The 19,465-nt window shown below is 40.3% G+C and overlaps 2 protein-coding genes and 1 pseudogene across 2 annotated transcripts; 2 read left to right on the forward strand and 1 right to left on the reverse strand.

The window, feature by feature from the left end:
* LOC129592788 (uncharacterized) lies at positions 1–1,241 on the forward strand. Its single transcript, XM_055488908.1, has 3 exons — positions 1–96; positions 152–410; positions 667–1,241. The coding sequence occupies exons 1-3, from the start codon at positions 14–16 to the stop codon at positions 955–957; spliced, it is 633 nt and encodes a 210-aa protein (XP_055344883.1). The 5' UTR covers positions 1–13; the 3' UTR covers positions 958–1,241.
* Positions 1,242–7,003: 5,762 nt separating this feature from the next.
* Positions 7,004–7,479, reverse strand: LOC129592789 (uncharacterized; annotated as a pseudogene).
* An 8,722-nt stretch (positions 7,480–16,201) lies between these two features.
* On the forward strand, positions 16,202–19,232 carry LOC129592787 (uncharacterized). The gene is made up of 4 exons (XM_055488907.1): positions 16,202–16,608; positions 17,628–17,747; positions 17,978–18,233; positions 18,339–19,232. The coding sequence occupies exons 1-4, from the start codon at positions 16,280–16,282 to the stop codon at positions 18,840–18,842; spliced, it is 1,209 nt and encodes a 402-aa protein (XP_055344882.1). The 5' UTR covers positions 16,202–16,279; the 3' UTR covers positions 18,843–19,232.
* The last annotated feature ends 233 nt before the right edge of the window (positions 19,233–19,465 follow it).

A 19,465-nucleotide genomic window follows, 5' to 3' on the forward strand; every position in this document is an offset into this window, starting at 1 on the left:
GTTAGCCACGGCAATGCTGGGTGATCAGGATGATCCAATCGGTGTGCCGCTGCTTCTTCCATGGTTTTTGGATGCTTCAATGATGTTAGCGGATTGGTGAGATTTCGGGTATTTCGCTAACATGTTTATTTCTGTAATTTTAGTTTTTCAGGATCCTGGTTGTGTTCTCCTGGGAACGGCTACTTGTGATTGTAAGTCCTTTTCGTTTCGGATTTCTGCAACGGGTTTCAACAGCGCGCATCATTATTGTCTTACTCGCCATCCTGTCGCTCGCATGCTATATGCACGATTTTACTACCAACTATATAACCTTAATGAATGACCTAACGGACAAACCGGACTCCAATAAACCACATTACGGTTACCCGAACTGGCAGGAGTTTTGGGATCTCGTCGATGCAAATGCCCTGGTTAGTACCGTGCCTAAGGGTACCGTAAGACTGTAAAATGCAGGTGCTTCGTTTTGTCGCGCATTGCACAAACTAGCGCTTCTCTGTTTAAAATCCGGCACTATTTGCGCACGTCGGATATGTTTCTGTTGCGTACTTTGGGCTATCTTTTGGTAAATTTTGAGCCGCGGCCCGGTTGGATATTATAAATTTTTTTGGCTATTGATGTACGTTTCTGGAACTGATAACCAATTAATTTGTTGTGATGGTTCTGTAGATTGCAGTGCGCATTCTGACATTTCTGCTGATCCTTATTCCCAGTGTAATCCTAGTTGCCTTCCTTGCTCGCCATCGACGATCCGAGTTTGGTGAGCTGCGCCGCTTGCAGAGGCAACAGAGTGCCTCGAGTGCGGCATCCGCGTCGTCCATGTCCCAGCACGGAATCAATATCATTCTGCTAAGTAGTGCATTGTTGTATCTCATCACGCGTTCCCTAAAATGTTTGACGTATGCGCCGGCCCCGAAACTATACCGTGGACCGTTAAATTTGCTTATCGCGACGATATGAGTTTATTTAGTATGATGCAACCAATCATCACTGCAACCACGTACATGGGTTATTCGTTGAATTTCTACCTTTACCTGCTGACTGAACGTCAGTATCGGCAGCGTTTTATCGAGCTAGTCGTCCGTCCAGTGCGCCAGCGATGCTTCCCCAGAATATTCGCAAGCGGAACTCCTCAACAACGGACTGTAAGTCTGGAGAGCAGTTTAAGGACGACGACTGATACCACACAGCTGTAGCAGCGTTCAATCTCTGCCAGGACTGAACGGTTAATTCACTGTTAGACCATAGACACTACCGAATCAGTACCGATAAAATTGCGTGACTTTGCGGCGAGATGAGAAAAGCGTGTTGTAGAATGAATGCATTTGCTTTATTATGAAGCGGAATTGGTCGACGAGGTTAAAACAATATTCCGCATAGATTTTTTGAAGGTACGCAAATCAGAATGACGGTTTCATCCGTACACTCCCCTGATCACAAGCGTAATGCAGATTCCCTGCATCAGCAATACAAAGTGGACTAGGAGGCTTAGAGGAGTGGTACTCCTCTCCTAACCATCATAACGGTTAATGTTATTATGATTTGGGCCAAGGTCAAAAAGAGGAAGGAATAAATAAAGGAAGGAAATTTCATGGTCAAAAAGAGGAAGGAATATTTAAAGGAAGGAATGTTTTTTTTGACCAGAAAGGAAGAAAATTTCGATGGAAAAAAAAGATAAGGAAATTTTCGTGGTCAAAAAAGGAAAGAAATTTCGATGGTCAAAAACAAGAAAACATTTCTCTGCAGTTAATGCGCTAAGAAAATTTGTAAAAGTTTTGGAAATTAAGTACTTAAATAATTAAGTTTTAGGAAATAAGTACGTTACTGTCCGTTTGATCAAGTAATGCTAGAATACCTAAGCGTTACAGCCAGACCTATTAATTTTACGATAAGAGTACAAACGGCGCAAACTGTTCTTACCGAATGTTTTAGAAGCCTGACGTTTAAATAATGATGCGGTCTTTCGATTATACTGTTATGATATTCTAATTAATATGCTGCAAATTCAAAGTTTCAGTGTTAAACTAAAACAAAGCAAAGTATGTTCACATAGATAAGTTAGCAGGCCACAAAATAAGCAACCGCAAAAGAAGTACTCAAGTAAACACAAAATTAGTAAAAGCATCTGACCACAAATTCCACAATGTACGCTGAATAGCAGCCGAAAAACTCAGGATCAAGGAGATATTAATTGTTGTCAAACCAACGAAAAATTAACTGCTGTTAAATAGTTCCCTCCGAAACCCTACGATAACTTTGAGTTCTTAAAGTGTAAAATGTATTGTCAAGTTGTCAACTGAGGGGCCGGTGTCCATTTGTTATAATCACAAAGATAGATTCGTATGTACTCAACATCATCATCGTGAGCAGAAGGCTCCATACTTATTATTAGCTGTAGTTGCGTCACATTAATTAGCCACAATAATTGTTACATTAATTAGTCACATTAATTAGTCACATTAATTGGTATTAGCGAGAATTTGTCTAGAACCAGACATGAGCCAGGAGTTTGCTACCGGAACGTCAGACTACACCATGTGACCATGGTGCTTTACTGAAATGAGTGAATAAGGAATAACGCATGGCAACATAATTTATAATATGCAACTTTTCTTACCCTGTCTGCCACTGCTTCTGATTTCACTGCACTCTGTAAAAAAAGGCAGGCGCCTTACTGTTTACTCCTACTGATAAGTCACGTATCATTAACTGTATTGCGGTGACTCTCAGATCGCTACATCGCAGTCTCGCAGAACGGTCCAAAAGCCATAAAATGGCAAGCGGTCTGAATCAGACCCATTCTTCCCTGCAAACCATCTTCTGTGACGATCCTGCAGCACGGTCCAAATCGCCTTTTTCAACCGGTAGGTATTTGTGTCCTGCAGCTCCTGCTCCCTTTCAAAAAAGACATAGGGAGAAGGGCAGGTACGTCCTGCAGCTCCCTGCTCCCTTCAAAAAAGTCACAGAGAAGGGCAGGCCAGTTACCCTTTGCTCTACACGCGCTTTTAGCGGTTATTGTACATTAGATCTGTTGGTGCTGATGTGCTAAACGCCTGCTATGTACTTTGCATATTCGCAAGCTTCTTTCAAAACGCAGCCTTTTCGGATCAGCCGGCAGAGAGCTGAGATGTAGCGGTATGCTGAGATGTAGCGATCTGAGAGTCACCGCAATACAGTTATTGCATGAACGCAGAGTCGCAGACTAAAAAGTTACTAGTATAGCCCACGCGAAAACGGCGCAAAGCTCTTGTCTGTTGTGTGTTATCCCGCTGCGGTGTCCGTTCATTTCGGAAACCATTCATTTCAAAAACCGTATATTTCGAAATATTTCCTTCGGTTTTATTATACTTTCTTATGTTACTGTTCAAATGACTTTAAGGTTTCTTGATTTTCTTAAGTTCATGATTAGGTTCTTTAATTAGGGTTCTAATTAGGTGGTTTTCTTGGTATTATTCAAATGTTTTCTTAGGTTTCTTGGGTTTTCTAATGTTCTTAATTAGGTTTCTTAATTACGTTTCGTAATTAAATGGTTTTCTTAGGTTTCCTTATGTTATTCTGGTTTTCTTAGGTTTCTGAGGTTTCCCTATTTTTGTTATTTGTCTCTTAAGTTTTATTATGTTTTTTTACGTTGTTACTCTTTTTTATGTGTTCTTATGTATTGTAATCTTATCTTTCTTTTGTTTTCTTTTCGAAATGTTTGGTTTCCGAAATGAACGGTTTCCGAAATTTTCTCATTTTTTTACCATCGAAATTTTCTTCCTTTTTGATCAAAAAACATTCCTTCCTTTAAATATTCTTTCCTCTTTTTGACCATGAAATTTCCTTCCTTTAAATATTCTTTCCTCTTTTTGACCATGAAATTTCCTTCCTTTATTTATTCCTTCCTCTTTTTGACCAAAAAAATTTCCTTCCTTTAATTATTCCTTCCTCTTTTTGACCTTGGCCTAATATCATATTAATTTTGTGACAACTGGACCAATCGTAAACCCTTCCAGGTGCCAAGCACCGACACAAATCCAAAAATGCTTCCGATAGTCCCCTCCTGCCTGGCAAGTGCTACATCATACATTTTTTAAAATGTTTCACCTAAATGCTTCCTAATAGTTCCTGAGCATATAGACATACAAGCAGCTCAAAAATTAGCGAAGTTATTGATTTTCTGAAATTTCCTAATTTTGTTGCGATGGTCAGTGGTCACCGCACGCGCGCTGTAGCACGTACGATCGGCATTTGGAAAGATCCACGGGACGTGCAGTGCCCGCAAAAAACGATATTGCGACATAAAATGCAATTATACTACTATATGTGCACTCTGTACTCATTAAATTTGTATTAGACCACGCCCGACTGACCTTTGCAGCTAAAATTATTTTTTTAAGCATGCCACGGTAGTCTACTACCTTTGTACAAAAAACGATATTTTTTTGAATTTGGAGGCGGAAATGCTGCCCTGGTAAGTTACAGAGCAGTGCACTGAGTGCACGTAGTGATGTACTGTTGTTGGATCATTTGGATGTAGGTATTTCCATGACAACTGCGCCGTAGCTTCTACTGTACTGTAGACTCAGCAGTCAGCACCAAGTGTCAGAATACAGGGAGCTTAAAAAGTACAGAATACTTCCAGAATCCAGGTATTGTTATTTGTTATCAATATCAATATCAATAGATTCATATATTCTTACGTCCTTATTTTTTGGAAATTATCTCCTAAATCAAGATTGATTTTTTCAATAAGTTGATAATTTTATAAAATAAAGCATTGCACAAACGTTCCTAACTTTATCTTTAAAAAAATCTTAAGTCTTGGAGAAGGTTTAAAAAAATTTTTAAAAGTTGTAGTACTTAAGGGTTGTTAGTACTTAACGGTTGCTAGTTTTGGAAATTATCTCCTAAATCAACATTGATTTTTCCATTAAGTTGTTAATTTTATAAAATGAAGCATCTTCCAAAGCTTCCTACCTGCAGCTTGGAATAAAATTTCTGGTTTCCGGAACGTTTTCAGAAACCCTTTCGAACTTTCTTTACTTAGCGTTTAAAGTTCATAGAAATTTCCAGTAAATTCTGGAAACGTCTCGAATGAGCAAATACAAGTTTCGCAGCTTAGCAGCCTAATTACCTAAACTACAGATCTGTGTATGTTATTTAAATTGTCAATTCAATCAAAATAATAACTTTTTTAAATTCTTGAAAACTTTAAGATGTTTTTAAAACATGTTCGAATACCTCAAAATAACTTTTAATTTTTCCAAAGTCGGCTCCAAAGCTTTTACATTTCCATAATTTCTAAATATTTCTAAATATGACTCGGCCCCGCGCAGCGGGGCCGGGGGCCGTTACCTCTAATTTTTTGAGCCTCCAGAGTTTCGAAATTTTAAAAACGTCTAGAAATGTCTGAGTACCTCAATATCTCGCGGTCTTAAGGGATTTTCCCCGGTACATACAGTAGCACCAAATTTGTATATATCCACGGCAACTTCCGCTGTCGCGCGCTCCGAAACCCTAATTCTCATAACGGTCCTCATACTCATAACCCTATTCCTAATTCAGAATTCATACTCAAAACGGCTTTCATAATCATAATCATGCTTTGATCCTACCGGTTATCATAATATTATTTTTGTTCATAATCATAACTCAAACCTTTACCGCTACTCATACCAGTGCGCTACTGCCCTTAATGTTATTAGTAAAAGCATTATATTATTTATTAATCATAAAAACCGTATTATTGACACTAAGTAGTAATAGCTGTTGCGCAAATTGTGCACCGTTCTTGAATTTTTTTTAAAAATTTTTTTTTATATCTGGCTAGCATGTCCTGGCTAGCAACGATTAAACTGCGTTATTACCGTTCCTGCGTTACATTTCTGTACAGTGTACACGATGCTTTTGTCGAAATTTAGTTTTGTGGAAATGAAAAGTTAACGGCCCGTTCACTTTTTGTTTGGTGGAAGCTACGTAGTAAGCCCATTAACATTTCAGGTTTTTTTATCAGTAGCACTAGTTTAAAAAATGGACGAAAGTGGACAATGGTAGATTTTCTTGCTCAGTTTTTATATGCAGATTAAATTACTTAGCTTTCGTTACTCAGTTCAAGTTTACTGTAGTTATTTGTAATGAAGCGATTTTCTAATAAATATTTTTTCGCTACTAATTCAGATGAAATAATTTTTACGAGTGGACGAAAGCGGGTGGTTGAGTAGACTTACCTGAACACATGGTTGTAATTGGATGTTACATTTTTGACACACCAGCATGAGTAATGGTTAAGATATGAGCTATAATTATGAATAAATTACAGTAATATGATGACCGGTAGGACCAAAGTATGATTATGATTATGAGGGCCGTTATGAGTATGAATTCGGAATTAGGAGTAGGATTATGAGTATGAGAGCCGTTATGAATATTAGGTACATACCTAGCCATGCAAAAAAATGTTTAGGATTGCGCGACAGCGAAAGTTCCCGTGTATGTACCCGAATTTGGTACTATGTGCCAGGCCAAATCCCTTAATTGTCTAATTTATATGTCAAAATATCTAAAAGCCTAAATATCTAAAAGCCCGGCCGCGGCCCGTTTACCGTATTCACTCACATGGCGGCTCTGTGATACTGGTGGTAGCTTGGGCATTCACTAACCTCGAAATCTAATAAACATGTATTAATTTTATTTTAATAAATACTGAACAGCTTGACTGATGGCTGAAAAAATCTTACAATTAGTATCTAAACATGCAGCCTGCATGGACACCTTGGGCGACCGTTAACTGTTCCCCGCAAGTTTACATTAATTCTGCGCTGAAAAACTGGTATTTTATGGGTATCGTGTACAGATATATGACCCCACTCAATCCATTTTATCACCGTTAAAATATTATCTGTGGTACCAAAAAATTCAAGTTTTCAGTTCGTTAGATCGGTAATATACAGAGGGTGATTTCGCAATATGCTTCCACTCCATTCATAAATTTATTATAATCTCCGCCGCATTTAACTTTATTCTAATATTTGCTTTATCTGAAAGCCCTTCTTCTCTGCCATCAACTCCACACAATAACTCCAGGAAAGAAGTATTTGACGTATCAGGGTAATTTAAATACTAGAGAAGGATCGGCGCGCGACTGTTAACAAACCGCGAATCGACGCTGCATACTTGTGATACAAAATTCTTTTAAAAATCCCGTTCATTCCAAAATCCATGGATGTTAAGTCCGGTAAGTTGCTCGGCCACATGCCCTTCGGAAAGTTTCGGATGCCGCGAGAAGCTAGCCGCTGGCAGATTTTTTTGGAAGTATATGCGGGAGCCGAGTCCTGATGAAGTGCCACCTTCCTTTCTTCGCCTGGATAGAAAACGGGGGAAGTCTTTTTGCACCAATGGCTCCAACACGTACTGAATGCAGAGATCGGCGGGTATTTTAGGAGTGAGAGAAATGAACCGGATCGCTGTTAGGCCACGATAAGAAATTCCGGCGATAAACATAACACCTAGTGGTTTTTTAAATTTGCAAAATTTTATCCAGTTTTCAAGATTTTTGGATCCTTTAAACTCTAGCAGATCTTTCTTCGCTTGCCCGTATAATCAAGATAGACTCATGCTTCGTCGATTAAAATGATGTGGAGTAAATTTCGCTGGTTCAGAAATTTGGCAAATCGGGAACCACGAGAAGCACGCTGTTTTGCCTGCTTATTTGATAGGGCCTGTACTTTGACATTTTTACGTACTTTCGCTTCAAGATCCTGAAGAATAATCTTCGATATCGTGTACTGGGATGTCCTAAATTTCCTTGCCAACTGTCTATGAGACGGTGGATTCGGTGTTTAGATAACCCTCTTGACTTCGGCGATGAGAGACTTTGTGGGAACTTTGGGTAGGCACTGATTTTCTAGGCGTTTTGCAGGCGAACCATTTCCTTCACTCTCGGGCCCATAAAGTTTCAAGATCTCATTTACCGTAGTGTGAGAAATAGCGATCCCTTTGCTCATCAGACACTCGGCGATTTTTCTGGGGCTTTTACAAATTGTTGATAGAGCCGGCACTCGGCACCTTGTTTTTAAATCGGTTTTTCGTGCCATGTTTATCGCTCGAACTAAGCAAATCATTTTGAACAATCAGGCACACTTTATCCCACAAGACTGGTTAGCAAACAGATTAAAAGAATAGAAAGGGAAATTTTCGGGAATTTTTTCCCGTGCTGGAAGCATATTGCGAAATCACCCTCTGTACATTAAAAACGCGTTAAAGAACCATGAAAAACAGAAAAACTTACGTGGCTTTCGCAGTTTTCAGAAAATGGTCGAATTTAACCGGAAACCTTGAAAAAATTCCGCATTTCTACATTTTTAAAATATTTTCGTTGGCCTCGCTGGGTTTTATATTTGAAATATTTCTCAGAATTTTTTTTATTGCTGTACGAAGTATATTTTGTATTTCTTTCATTCTTCCATACCTTGAACACAACTGGTCGCGCGCTAGCGCGACCGATACTTGTATTATATATTAGTACTACTCGAAACGCTCTTTAAATTGTGTTCTGTAAGATACAGAGCCGGAAGTTCTGTAACTTTTGATACCACCCCCTTACCGCTGATTGGACGTCTGAGTTAAAGTGTTCTGTATCTAAAAGGAACTCTCCTGGCTCCGTTACGATACAGAACTCGCATTTCTTGCTATGTCAAATTTATTTTTTGATGTGGATGCACAGTCCGCTGTACGTCTAAAGTCCTATTTTTAATTTTCAAGATTTGAGGGTGTAAGTAACGGGAATTTAATTGTTCCTGTCGAATCAACATTCCAGTTCTGCTTTGTTCACTGTTTTTAGGCTGCCTGCGACTGTGCATGTTTGAATTTGTATCGATGGCAACAGGCACCTTCGCCATAGCCGTCAGCGCGAGGAATGGTAAAACCACCTCGACGTACTTTACGTGCAATTGCGTTTCGCTTTTTCACCAGTCGTCTTATTTCTTCAACTTCATAAAACTTAAAATCGCCAGAAAAACAGAAAGAAAACGGCCACAAAATTGTTGTGAAAAATAAATAAATCGTTGACCGCATTGGTCAACGGTAACTGGGCGCTTTTAGAGTCCGTGGTCTCGTTGCTCTGTAACGCTCTATAAGATTCAGCGCTGTACCATTGGTAGATTCACTTTTACAGAACTCCCGGCTCTGTATCTTACAGAACGCATTTAAAGTGCGTTTCGAGTAGTACTATTGTTATGTGTTATATTGTTATGTGTTGGCTTTACAAAGGGGTACCCGCCTTCGGCGATCAGCATAATATATAAGTACTGATGGGCTTATGAACGCTTAGAAGTGTTTTTTGTACCATAATTCCATTAATTCGGACAATTGTGAAACAAATTAGGTGACCACTCCGTACACACCCTTTCACACCCTTTTACTCCGTACACAACCTTTTGCACTACCTTTCATTCCGTGCACAACCTTTTCGGGCACTACCTTTCATTCCGTGTACAACCTTTGACATTTATACCATTCACTCGGTACACTACCAATCCACGATCAGTAAAAGTCTTATTAAACGTTTACTGTAGTAACTGCTGCTAACGAAAAAGTGGCAGTTCCAGAAATAACTGTGCTGTAAAAAAATTGAAAAAATAAAAGGTAGTGCACCACTGCACGCACATAAAAGTAGTGCCGAAAGGTTGTGTACAGAGTAAAAGGTAGTGCTCAAAAAGGTTGTGCACGGAATGAAAGGTAGTGCAAAAGGTTGTGTACGGATTAAAAAGGTGTGAAAGGGTGTGTACGGAGTGGTCACCAATAAATTATTAAGCATTTGGATGCGTTCTTTCGTGTTTCGTTTGCAGCTTCCGGTGAAACTTTTTATGGGCAATTCAGAAGTACGAAAATCGAAATCTTTAAGTCAGTTAGTAACTAGCCAACTAGCGGTTAATAAGGGGTTAACAAGTAATTAGCGGTTAACAAGGGGGAGTGGCACTGAGCATTTTTTGGGTGTCTATAGCAGCCTGCAGAAAAAATTCTACTACTACAGAAAAATTAATAATAATAATAATTAATAACTAGAAAAATGCACGTTGGCGTGCATTGGAAGACCGGAGCGTAGCAGCTTTTCGCTTGCGCGGGTGATAGCTAATTTTTAACGTCCTACCTGCAGTAGCACCCTTAACATTAAAATTATCATCAATTTTAGCATAGCAACATAACCAGCCAGCAATATTTTTGTAATGACCTTTCGTAACGACCTTTCGCAACGGACACAAGAGACATTTTTGCATTGGCGCTAAATTAGAGGACCTTCGCTACGTTCCGGTCGATTATTACTTCTAATTCTCATTTTACTAATTTTAATTCTAATTATTATTTCTAATTCTTTTATTCTAATTCTTCAGAGTACGTACTTTGCGTCATCGGTGATCGAGGTTGCCTCGAAACAACTTTTAGGGTAGTACTAATAAATGTTACTGTTACTGGTAGTGGTACGGGTAGCGGTACTGTGCTTAATGGTACTGGTACTGTTAGTGGTAGCAAATATTGCACTCTTAGTGGTAGTGGTACTGGACTACTGGTAGTGGCAGCAGTTACAGTGCTGATGGGAAATGAAAAGAATATCGTAAAAGCACAAACAAAAGAGAAAGCGAAATTTGTTTTTAATACTTTATTAGCAAAAGGTTCAACACTGTTTCAGTTTCTGGCACTGCGGAACGCTGATAAGTAACTTATAATAAAATTGTTATCCTACGCCACAAAGTCAGGTTGTCATTTATTTATAAAAACACTAAAACTATCCGCTAATCACTACACTTAAACACAAACACTTAATAAACACTTAAACTATCCGCTAATCAGTTGGAAAGCGCAATAAAATAATTACGAACAATTTACTTATACAGTTTAGCAGAAAAGTATTATCACCTAATAGCGATAACTAAGGTTACAGGTGGCATAAATAAAGATAAAGGTGGCATCAAGCACAGTAATTGCTTATGATAGTAACACACATCTTAAGTGCCACAACTAATTACTATTTCTATAATTTCCACAGCGCCTTATCGTGTGTCGACTACAGCATTCTTAATTTTAGTAGCCAATTAAACGCACTTTTTGGCAGAGAAAATTCCTCAGTTTTAACGCGCTTCGACACTTGTATATGGCAAGTTGGCAACTGATTAGGGCTCGGTCACCACCTCCCCCCTCAAAAAAATCTCATCATTTATTTGAAGACAGACTAGGTATGGGGAACACTTAAAAAAATTCTTTCATCGGCAATGGTCCAGTGGGCGTGGCCAAGCACGAATTTAATGGTTGGCATTATTGCATGTATTGCCATTGCCGTATTGCTGAACATATTTATGGTGTTAGAGGTTACACTGACAACTTTATTTTGCGAATTCTGTGTTATCCATTAGACCATTACTACTGTAGTTTTACTTCTTGATTTGATTTTGCTTCCTAATTCACTGTTTAGAAAACCTGACATTTTTAAAGAATCTCGCCACGAATCCAGCTCTAAAATGCATGGATATGCAGCACGCGGTCTGTTTGCAGCTAATGCTTATTACTTATTATTGCAGCACTGTGCATTACATGGAAGCCATAGTCAGAAAACTTTGAATATCAAATCAGCCAGCCAACACGAAAACGTAAAAAAATTCAAATTTAAAAAGCCGTGCACGCAGCCAACACCCGTGTTTTCCCATGCACGCAGCATCGACCTAAAATACTTCAAAGCTTCCTGCTTTTTTACACGGTATAAATACCGTAGTGTGGTGCAACTAATGTTTCGGAGAAGCAGAAAACAGCTTTCTATGGCGAGTAAAAAAGGTGCACATAGATACTGGATGTTCTCCTAGACTTAAGCATTGAATCAGCGCTTAGCAAACGTTATGACATTACTTACACCAGTTTCTTTTGGCAAGTACAGAGCACTGTAATTGAAATTCCCCACACCGAAACTGCCTTTGTAAATGCTCTGATAAGCATCCATATTTGAAATTCCATTAAAAGGCTTAAATAAAATACGAAAAAAATCATTCACCACCGCACCTTCAATGCGGCGCGGTGGGGCAATGTAGTAGGCGAATTTGAATCGTCTGGGCGAGGCAATTTTAACCGAAAAACCTAAAGGATGGTGAAGTATGTATATTGCTGCAGAAACATTAGAGTAGAATTTATCGCAATTACATCAAAATATTGTTAATTTTCACGCGAAGCCAGCGAACATTTTTCCAGCAAAAATTTTACAAAAATTCTTTGAAAAATAGCAAAAATGGTTTCAAATTTCTTGAAGTGAAAGTTAAAGGTCAAGAATGATGTATCACGTACAGAGTCCAAAGAACAATTGCAAGTTTCGCGCGAAGCCGCTGCCTTTTTTTCTTTTTTTAATACTCAAATTGCTAAAAATTCTATATAAAATGCTAATTTAGAGTATACCTTTCGCTTTCGGGTACATCATTTTTTTGAGCACACTTTTTATGATTATTTAAATGAGTAAGTACATGTATGCACTCTGCTTTCTGCAGCATTTGCGCGTACTATGAGAAATACGGTCAACTTACTCCTATATTTCGAACGAAGATTTTAGACTGAGTAAATAAAGTATAGTAAAGATCTCCAGAGCTTCATTCGCGCGGAGCGGGAAGCCAACAAACGGTTTTATTGCAAAACTCGCTACAATAAGAATCCAATAAAAATGGGTTTTTTCTTTCAGTCTTTTTCAAAACCGGCTACCGCATTATCAGAATAGCAGTACTCCACTTGCTTATTTTTTTTAAAGAACGCACTTCTTCAAAAATTCCTTCTTCAAAAAATTACTTCTTCAAAAAAGTGGCGCGTGCCTCCGTGCCACCCTTTCTAAATTCGCAATTGTGACAGTGGGGGCACAACAAAAAAACTGTATAAGCTGAAAAAAGTACCACCACGGAGTCTGGCGTAGGGAAAAAAGCATACGGTATACGGGTACAGTATGTTGCTAGGTACCGACAGTAAGAATCCAGCGGTCAGGCCCGGATCCAGCGGTAAGGATTTCCACGCCATGGCTCAGCTGTGGTTTTTAAGAGCGCCACATTTATAGCTACACATTGATGCGGGTACACACAGTAATATACCGCTCAAATTTTATTAACTTTATATAATTTTATACTGCAGACTGGATATCCATCCACATAATAAAAGCGAACGAAACTTTTCAGATGAGGTATCAGTGAAAAATCCAAATTATACGAAGTTTCTAACAACTGTTAACATTAGTTGGCACAATTTTCACTGCCTGAGAGGCGCATAGAGTCGCTGTAGCAAGCGTATGCCGAAAATGAGTAAGTACCTTCAAGCTGCCCTTTATTCCTGGAAAAATATCTTTCCTGTTTGGTTACATTAACATTTCACGAAGACCCCAAAGTTAAACGTTAGAAAAAAACGAATTTCGGGACTACCGGCGCATGAAGCAGGTGGTACCGCCCGGTGCGGCACCGTGATTTGGATCATATTTTGATAGTTTCGTCTTTTCAAAATCTTCCATTTTTTTGATTTTCGATTTTCTGGTGAAAAAGTGGTTTTTTTCTGCGCAACTTTGGTTGCAAAATGAAAAATAAATTACGGGAGTCATTTTAAGTTACGGGAGTCATTTACGGGAGTCATTACGGGAGTCATTTGCCGTTTGTACCAATTTGTACACACTCCAAGAATTTTGCCTGCGTGACTCACAACAAAATGCAAATGCTGTTGTCACTGCAGTGACTGCAGCACTTTGCCGATGACCAGTTTACCACTACCGTTTGACACGGTTCAAGTACTCGTACTTGTACACCTGCATCAATGTGCAGGTATAAATGCAGCCCCTAGAAAACCCCTGTTCAGTCATAACGTAGCAATCCATATGGATGACTGGAGTCACGACATACCCCGCCGATACCCGAACTCCTGGCTACCATCCGACGTGAAATGTGCATGGTAAGCGGATAGAAGCCTTGCACTACCCACGATGGCTGAGGAAAGCATGAAAACCGTTTCTAACCGCCAAATTCACACAAATGACCGGACGGTAAACAGAGTCGGACCGCCCCTGACAACGGTAAACCGGACTTCTCACTACAGAACCAGGGTGCGGAAAGTCACCGAGGTGAATATTAACGAATTAAAATATCGTTTCTATGCATTTTCCTGCCGGATAAATACCATAACTCCAAAGTGTTTCAACACTCCGTTAAGCGATATTCAAATAGTTTCCAGGTCTCCAAAGCAACTATTGTTGCAGACTTTCAATTTATCCAAATTGAGACGACTTTATACAACAAAATTCATGATCATAATATTAATAACCTGCAGGGATTCATACAAATCGTACTAATTCACGTCATGACATTGTACTCGTACAACATGTACTACAGCGGCTAGACGGACGAACGGACACCAAGAATTACTGTATCCGCTAGATGAAGTGGCACCTATTTTAGATCCCTCGCTTGAGCCAGTCTGCTATATTTCTTAAATAATCTCATCACGCAGTCGCGTTGCTAAAAACACTAGAATAGTAAAACCGTATCATTACTGTCCTATCGAATTGTATCAGCGAGTCTGATATACGGAATCATTCCCCGAAGTGGCAAGAGTTCCATATTTTGTACCAAAACTACTTGTCGGCAAACAGCAAAGGCCGCCGTAATCTGGCCACAGAATGTTGACCTCCGGTTTGTTCACTCTGCAAGACTGCCAACTGGACTTTCATCCGGAGGGTTTGGTGAATTTGCCAAAGGATCTTATGAAAGTAAAGGGGGTTTAGATTTGCCGTCACACTTATATATTCCAAAAGCCGTCCAGTTACGATCCACGGTAAAACGTTGAGCCATTTTACGTATTAGTCCGTGACCTTTAGAGCGGGACTGCCATCAGCCTGGCCAGTGCGTAACCACAGCTGAATAAGTTCAAAAAATAATTAGAACTGATAGTTATTTCTATTCCCCCTTAAAAATGTTCAAGCAAAATATTGCCGGAAAGTGGTTTTTTTCCGGTTACGGGTCTTTTCTGTAGTTCATAATATTCATTTTACACATTATCTGCTGCTCTGCAGTCTCCAGCAGACAAACTGGTTCTGGGGATAAACCACCTCCCATGTTTACCATGTATACCTTCTACACTTCCGTCTTGCAGTGCCCGCCAAAAGGGCGTGCACCTTCCTAGTTAGTATCTATATTTACACGAATTTGCCAAAGGAAGTATTTAGCTTGTTAGTGCCATACTTCGATAAACTTCATTTTCCGGCAACCTTAACCTTCTGTACTAAATTTCGGCAGCCGGCTAGTTGAAAATGCAGTATGAACAACCTCCCTCGTTGGCGAATGCACGTTTATCATATGTACTCGAGTCAACTGCTTTTCCAATTTAATATCTAATTGTTCGGCGTAGCATCTGTATGTACAGATGTAACGTCGTCCAATCGAAAAATTCGAAAAGCAGTTGAATCGAGTGCAACTGATAAACTTGCATAATTTTTGCCACTGCAGAAGTTGGCATTGGCTAACGCAGCTTAGCCACGCCCCGTGAGCCCCTGCACAAAGCTGAAACAAATCCTCAACTTTGTTGGTGTAACAGGCGTCACAAGCATAATTCCCTTATGGCTTACGACGTTAAAAAACTCGGTGCCAACCAGAGACAACATATACGGAGAAGCCGAAGCGATTGTTCACACCATGCTCCACATCATCGTTTCCGGTCACACCAAGAATGCGGTGCCTAAAATTATGGAGAACTCTAATACACGTTTATCCTTGGCGAAGGCTGACCGCCATCCCAAATATAACAGCGGGCTTAACAAAACATATTGCACTTGTTTGTTTATATAAAGTGTTAATGATCGGTTGTTACCGAGACAAGTCTCGTGCCTAATTGACGAGCGAAGACAGAATGGCGTGATATTACTCATCCGGTTATGATTGTGCATTTTCTTTTTACTGCTGTTTGTGTGCGTTTGATTGTTCGTGTATGGCCTCGGTCGTAATACGGTATCTCACAAAGCGCCGACATTTCTCTCTTTCTTGTTTACTTCAACAACGGATATAGTGTGATTTATGTTGTTTGTTATTCGACGGATCGTCAAACTCCATGGGGAATGTTACTAATATTTCAGTTCCGCTTAAAGTCGGACATTTAGCCAAAGGGCAGGCATGCCGCTGAAAATAGTATGCCGGTTAAAAGATTACTGCAGCAACGTTATTAAGAAATTAAGAAGCACAACTACGATTCAACGGATTACCCCACGCATGACAACACTATCTCGTCTAATATATAGAATTTCCCTGTAATCATCATTATGGCTGCACACGACAGGCTGAATAAGCTGTATCCTCATCATCCGTCCAACCATCCAAATGGAACGATTTGGATAACTTATACTGATGATAGCGCAGTTCTCGACTTTCGTCAACACCAGTACCCTAACCATTCTCAACACGATCTGTACAATGATGAGCAGATTGATGAGGCGAACTATATCTTTGCCTGCCTTTGGGTGTGCATGCTGATCCTCTGCACCTTCGGCAATGCACTCAATTTGACCGTACTGCTGCGCAGCTTAAAATCGTGGAAAATGTCCGCTTGTCATTATATGATCGCTACCGCCGTTTCTGATCTGGCATCCCTGTAAGCAATGGCGAATTTAAAGGAGGGGAGCACATGTGTAACCGGCCCACTGTCCAGACGGATGAACCGTCCGCCGGACACTTCTGCCTGTAAGCCGGCAAAACCCTCCGGCGGTCCAAAAAAACATCCAGTAAATTTTACCCACCCAGTTTGGGTAAAATTTACTGGCGGACGGTTTTTTCGGAATATTAGGTCTGGCAAAGCCATCCGCAAAGCCGTATTCAGTGGCGGACGGTTTTTTCGGAATATTAGGTCTGGCAAAGCCATCCGCCCCGAATAATTATATGGTCCATATCATACCCCATATCGAATGGAGCATAAAAAAACGGGATGGGCGAAAATACGGCAGAGGTTTTTTCGGATCGCACGACGGTTTTGCCGTCTTACAGGCAAAAGCGTCCGGTCGAAGGTTCATCCATCCGGACGGTTTTGCCAGTTACACACGTGCAACCTTTAATATTTCTTCCCTTTGCTTTATCTGTAAGAAATTTGGAATGACTTGTTATATTTCTGCTGTACTCTTTTTTGTGGATTTATAAACAAGTTTTGCAGCAAAATCTCTCACTGGCTAGCTGTGCAGCATTCCACAACACTCGCATTTGTTTTTCGGCACATTTACACATTTTGTTAATAAATCATGCTTCGTAACAGAATTTCGTAAAAATTTACTATGTGTTTAGAATTTCTGGCAGTTTCCGCAGTAAAAATATGCGTCGGGTTCGCGCGAAAATCCCTTTCCGCTAAATCTTTATAAGCGATAGGGCCTTTATACTCTTTACCCTACGCTTAAAAAATTTCGAATTATTTCTACGTACTATTTTTAAAGTACTAGTAGTACATTTTGGCAGGAAAAACATTCTCGGACTTAGCGTGAAAACTGGCACTTGAAAAATTTGTTGCCCGGCATCTTGCATGCAAATCAAATCAATTTAAATGCTTTTAAATCATTTCAAGTAGTTTTGCAATTGCAGCATAATGCGTATACAAAATGTTAGTAAAAGCGCGACTGGATGTTGCAGGTGGTTGACGCTTCCGTATCTCCTCCAGCTGATAACTCGAGGACGGATTACTCATACACCATCGATTGCTTTTGGTATCGTCCCGTGGCTTGTTGAAACATCCATGTGGTTATCTGATTGGTTAGTGGACAAATAGTGTGAACTGTTATCAAAGTGATCGATGTTATGAGTTTTGCAATCACTTTCCGATTCCCGTTGATACTTAAACGGCTGTCTGGTTGTTGAGTAGAAAAAGCTGTTGATGCAAAGCAGTGAGGCGGACTGCCAACTGTCAACAGACTGACTGGCTCATTGAGACTGGGTTTGTCTCCTTATTATCCGTGAACAGGACATACGCTTTTGTATTGCAGGATTCTGGTTGTGTTTTCTTGGGAGCGCCTTTTGGTGATCCTCAGCCCGCTTCGTTTCCGGTGGCTGCAACGTGTGTCGGTAGCGCATATTGCCATCCTCGTCCTGCTGATTTTATCGCTCCTCTTCAACATGATTGATTTTGTGGTGAACTACGCGGACCCGCATATCCAGTCGTACGGTGCACGTTACGGCATCGATGCCGACAAATCTGTGGGCTGGATTCATCAATGGCTTTCAGTCCATGCAACAGCCAAAGTACGTTATCTGCCGAATTTTGGCAGTCGATTATGATTTGTAAGAGCGCCGCTTCCGAAGACAAAATCAAAACCGACCATTTTGTGGCAGTATTTCGTTTTGCAGGTCGCTATGCGCCTGTTAACCTTTCTTCTGGTCCTCATTCCAACCTTCGGCCTGATCGGTTTCCTCGCATACTATCGTCAATCCGAAATTAGCAAAATGCGCGTTATTCCAAACGCCCGTAAAGAGTCCTGTGCGTCGACGACGAGAAGCGCCCATAACAGCATTAACGTCATATTGCTGAGTAGTGCAGCGCTGTTTCTCCTGATGCGCGCACCGCAGACGTTCCAGATATGCGTGTTGGCCGGAAACAGGACAGTTTCTTTGTATAATGCCGATAATTCGGTTACGGTGATAACGGATGATTTCATTAACCTGGGCAGTCTGGCTGGTTACACGTTTAATTTCTATGTCTACTTGATGACCGAGCGACATTATCGCAAGCGATTTACAGACGTCGTCGTCCGGCCGCTGTTATCCTGTTGCACGACAACACTGCCGTTACCCGACAAGGAAACCTGTCAAGTGGAGGAAAGCAACGCGGTCAACTCTTCGACGTCGGTTTAATGTTGGCACCCCCTGTTGTCGACTTCTGGCATTCCGGCGCAGGAGCATCCGACTATGGCTGGATGTCGATATTTGATTTACAATTTACGGCAAAGTTATAAGACAGCCATGGTACATATAGTGGAGACCTAAGCACAGATAGAAAAAGCACGACTGTGCCAAATTCGATGTACAGATAGACCCAGGAAGACTGCATACCCCAATTGGGTTTTAAAGCGATTTATTATCACGTAAAAACGCACAAAGTCTTTTCTTACCAGATCTGAAAGGTCTGCCGTTCATCCATCTGCACAACTGTCAATGCGTAAATAATCGAGCCCAGCAGAGGCATCACTTAGATAAAAATTAATGAAGTTATTGTGTCGAAATGCAGTTTGTCGCATAGTTTTCCCCGCAAGCGTTTTAAACACTTTGACGTCAGTATCTTGGTTTGTAAATTAATAAAATATTAATATTGTTACCGCATCACGTCCGTGGAAGCACAGCGCACTCCCTCTGTAGTCAGGAACGATCAGATCATGCAAGCAATGGAGAAAACGAAAAAGACTAATACTTGTACATAGGAGTTTACAAAGGAAATCTTCGAAATTCTACATCTACTAAATAACGGAACGTCATCAGCC

This window comes from Paramacrobiotus metropolitanus, unplaced genomic scaffold (genome assembly GCF_019649055.1).
Source record: "Paramacrobiotus metropolitanus isolate TYO unplaced genomic scaffold, Prichtersi_v1.0 Parri_scaffold0000056, whole genome shotgun sequence".
Taxonomy (NCBI): Eukaryota; Metazoa; Tardigrada; class Eutardigrada; order Parachela; family Macrobiotidae; genus Paramacrobiotus; species Paramacrobiotus metropolitanus.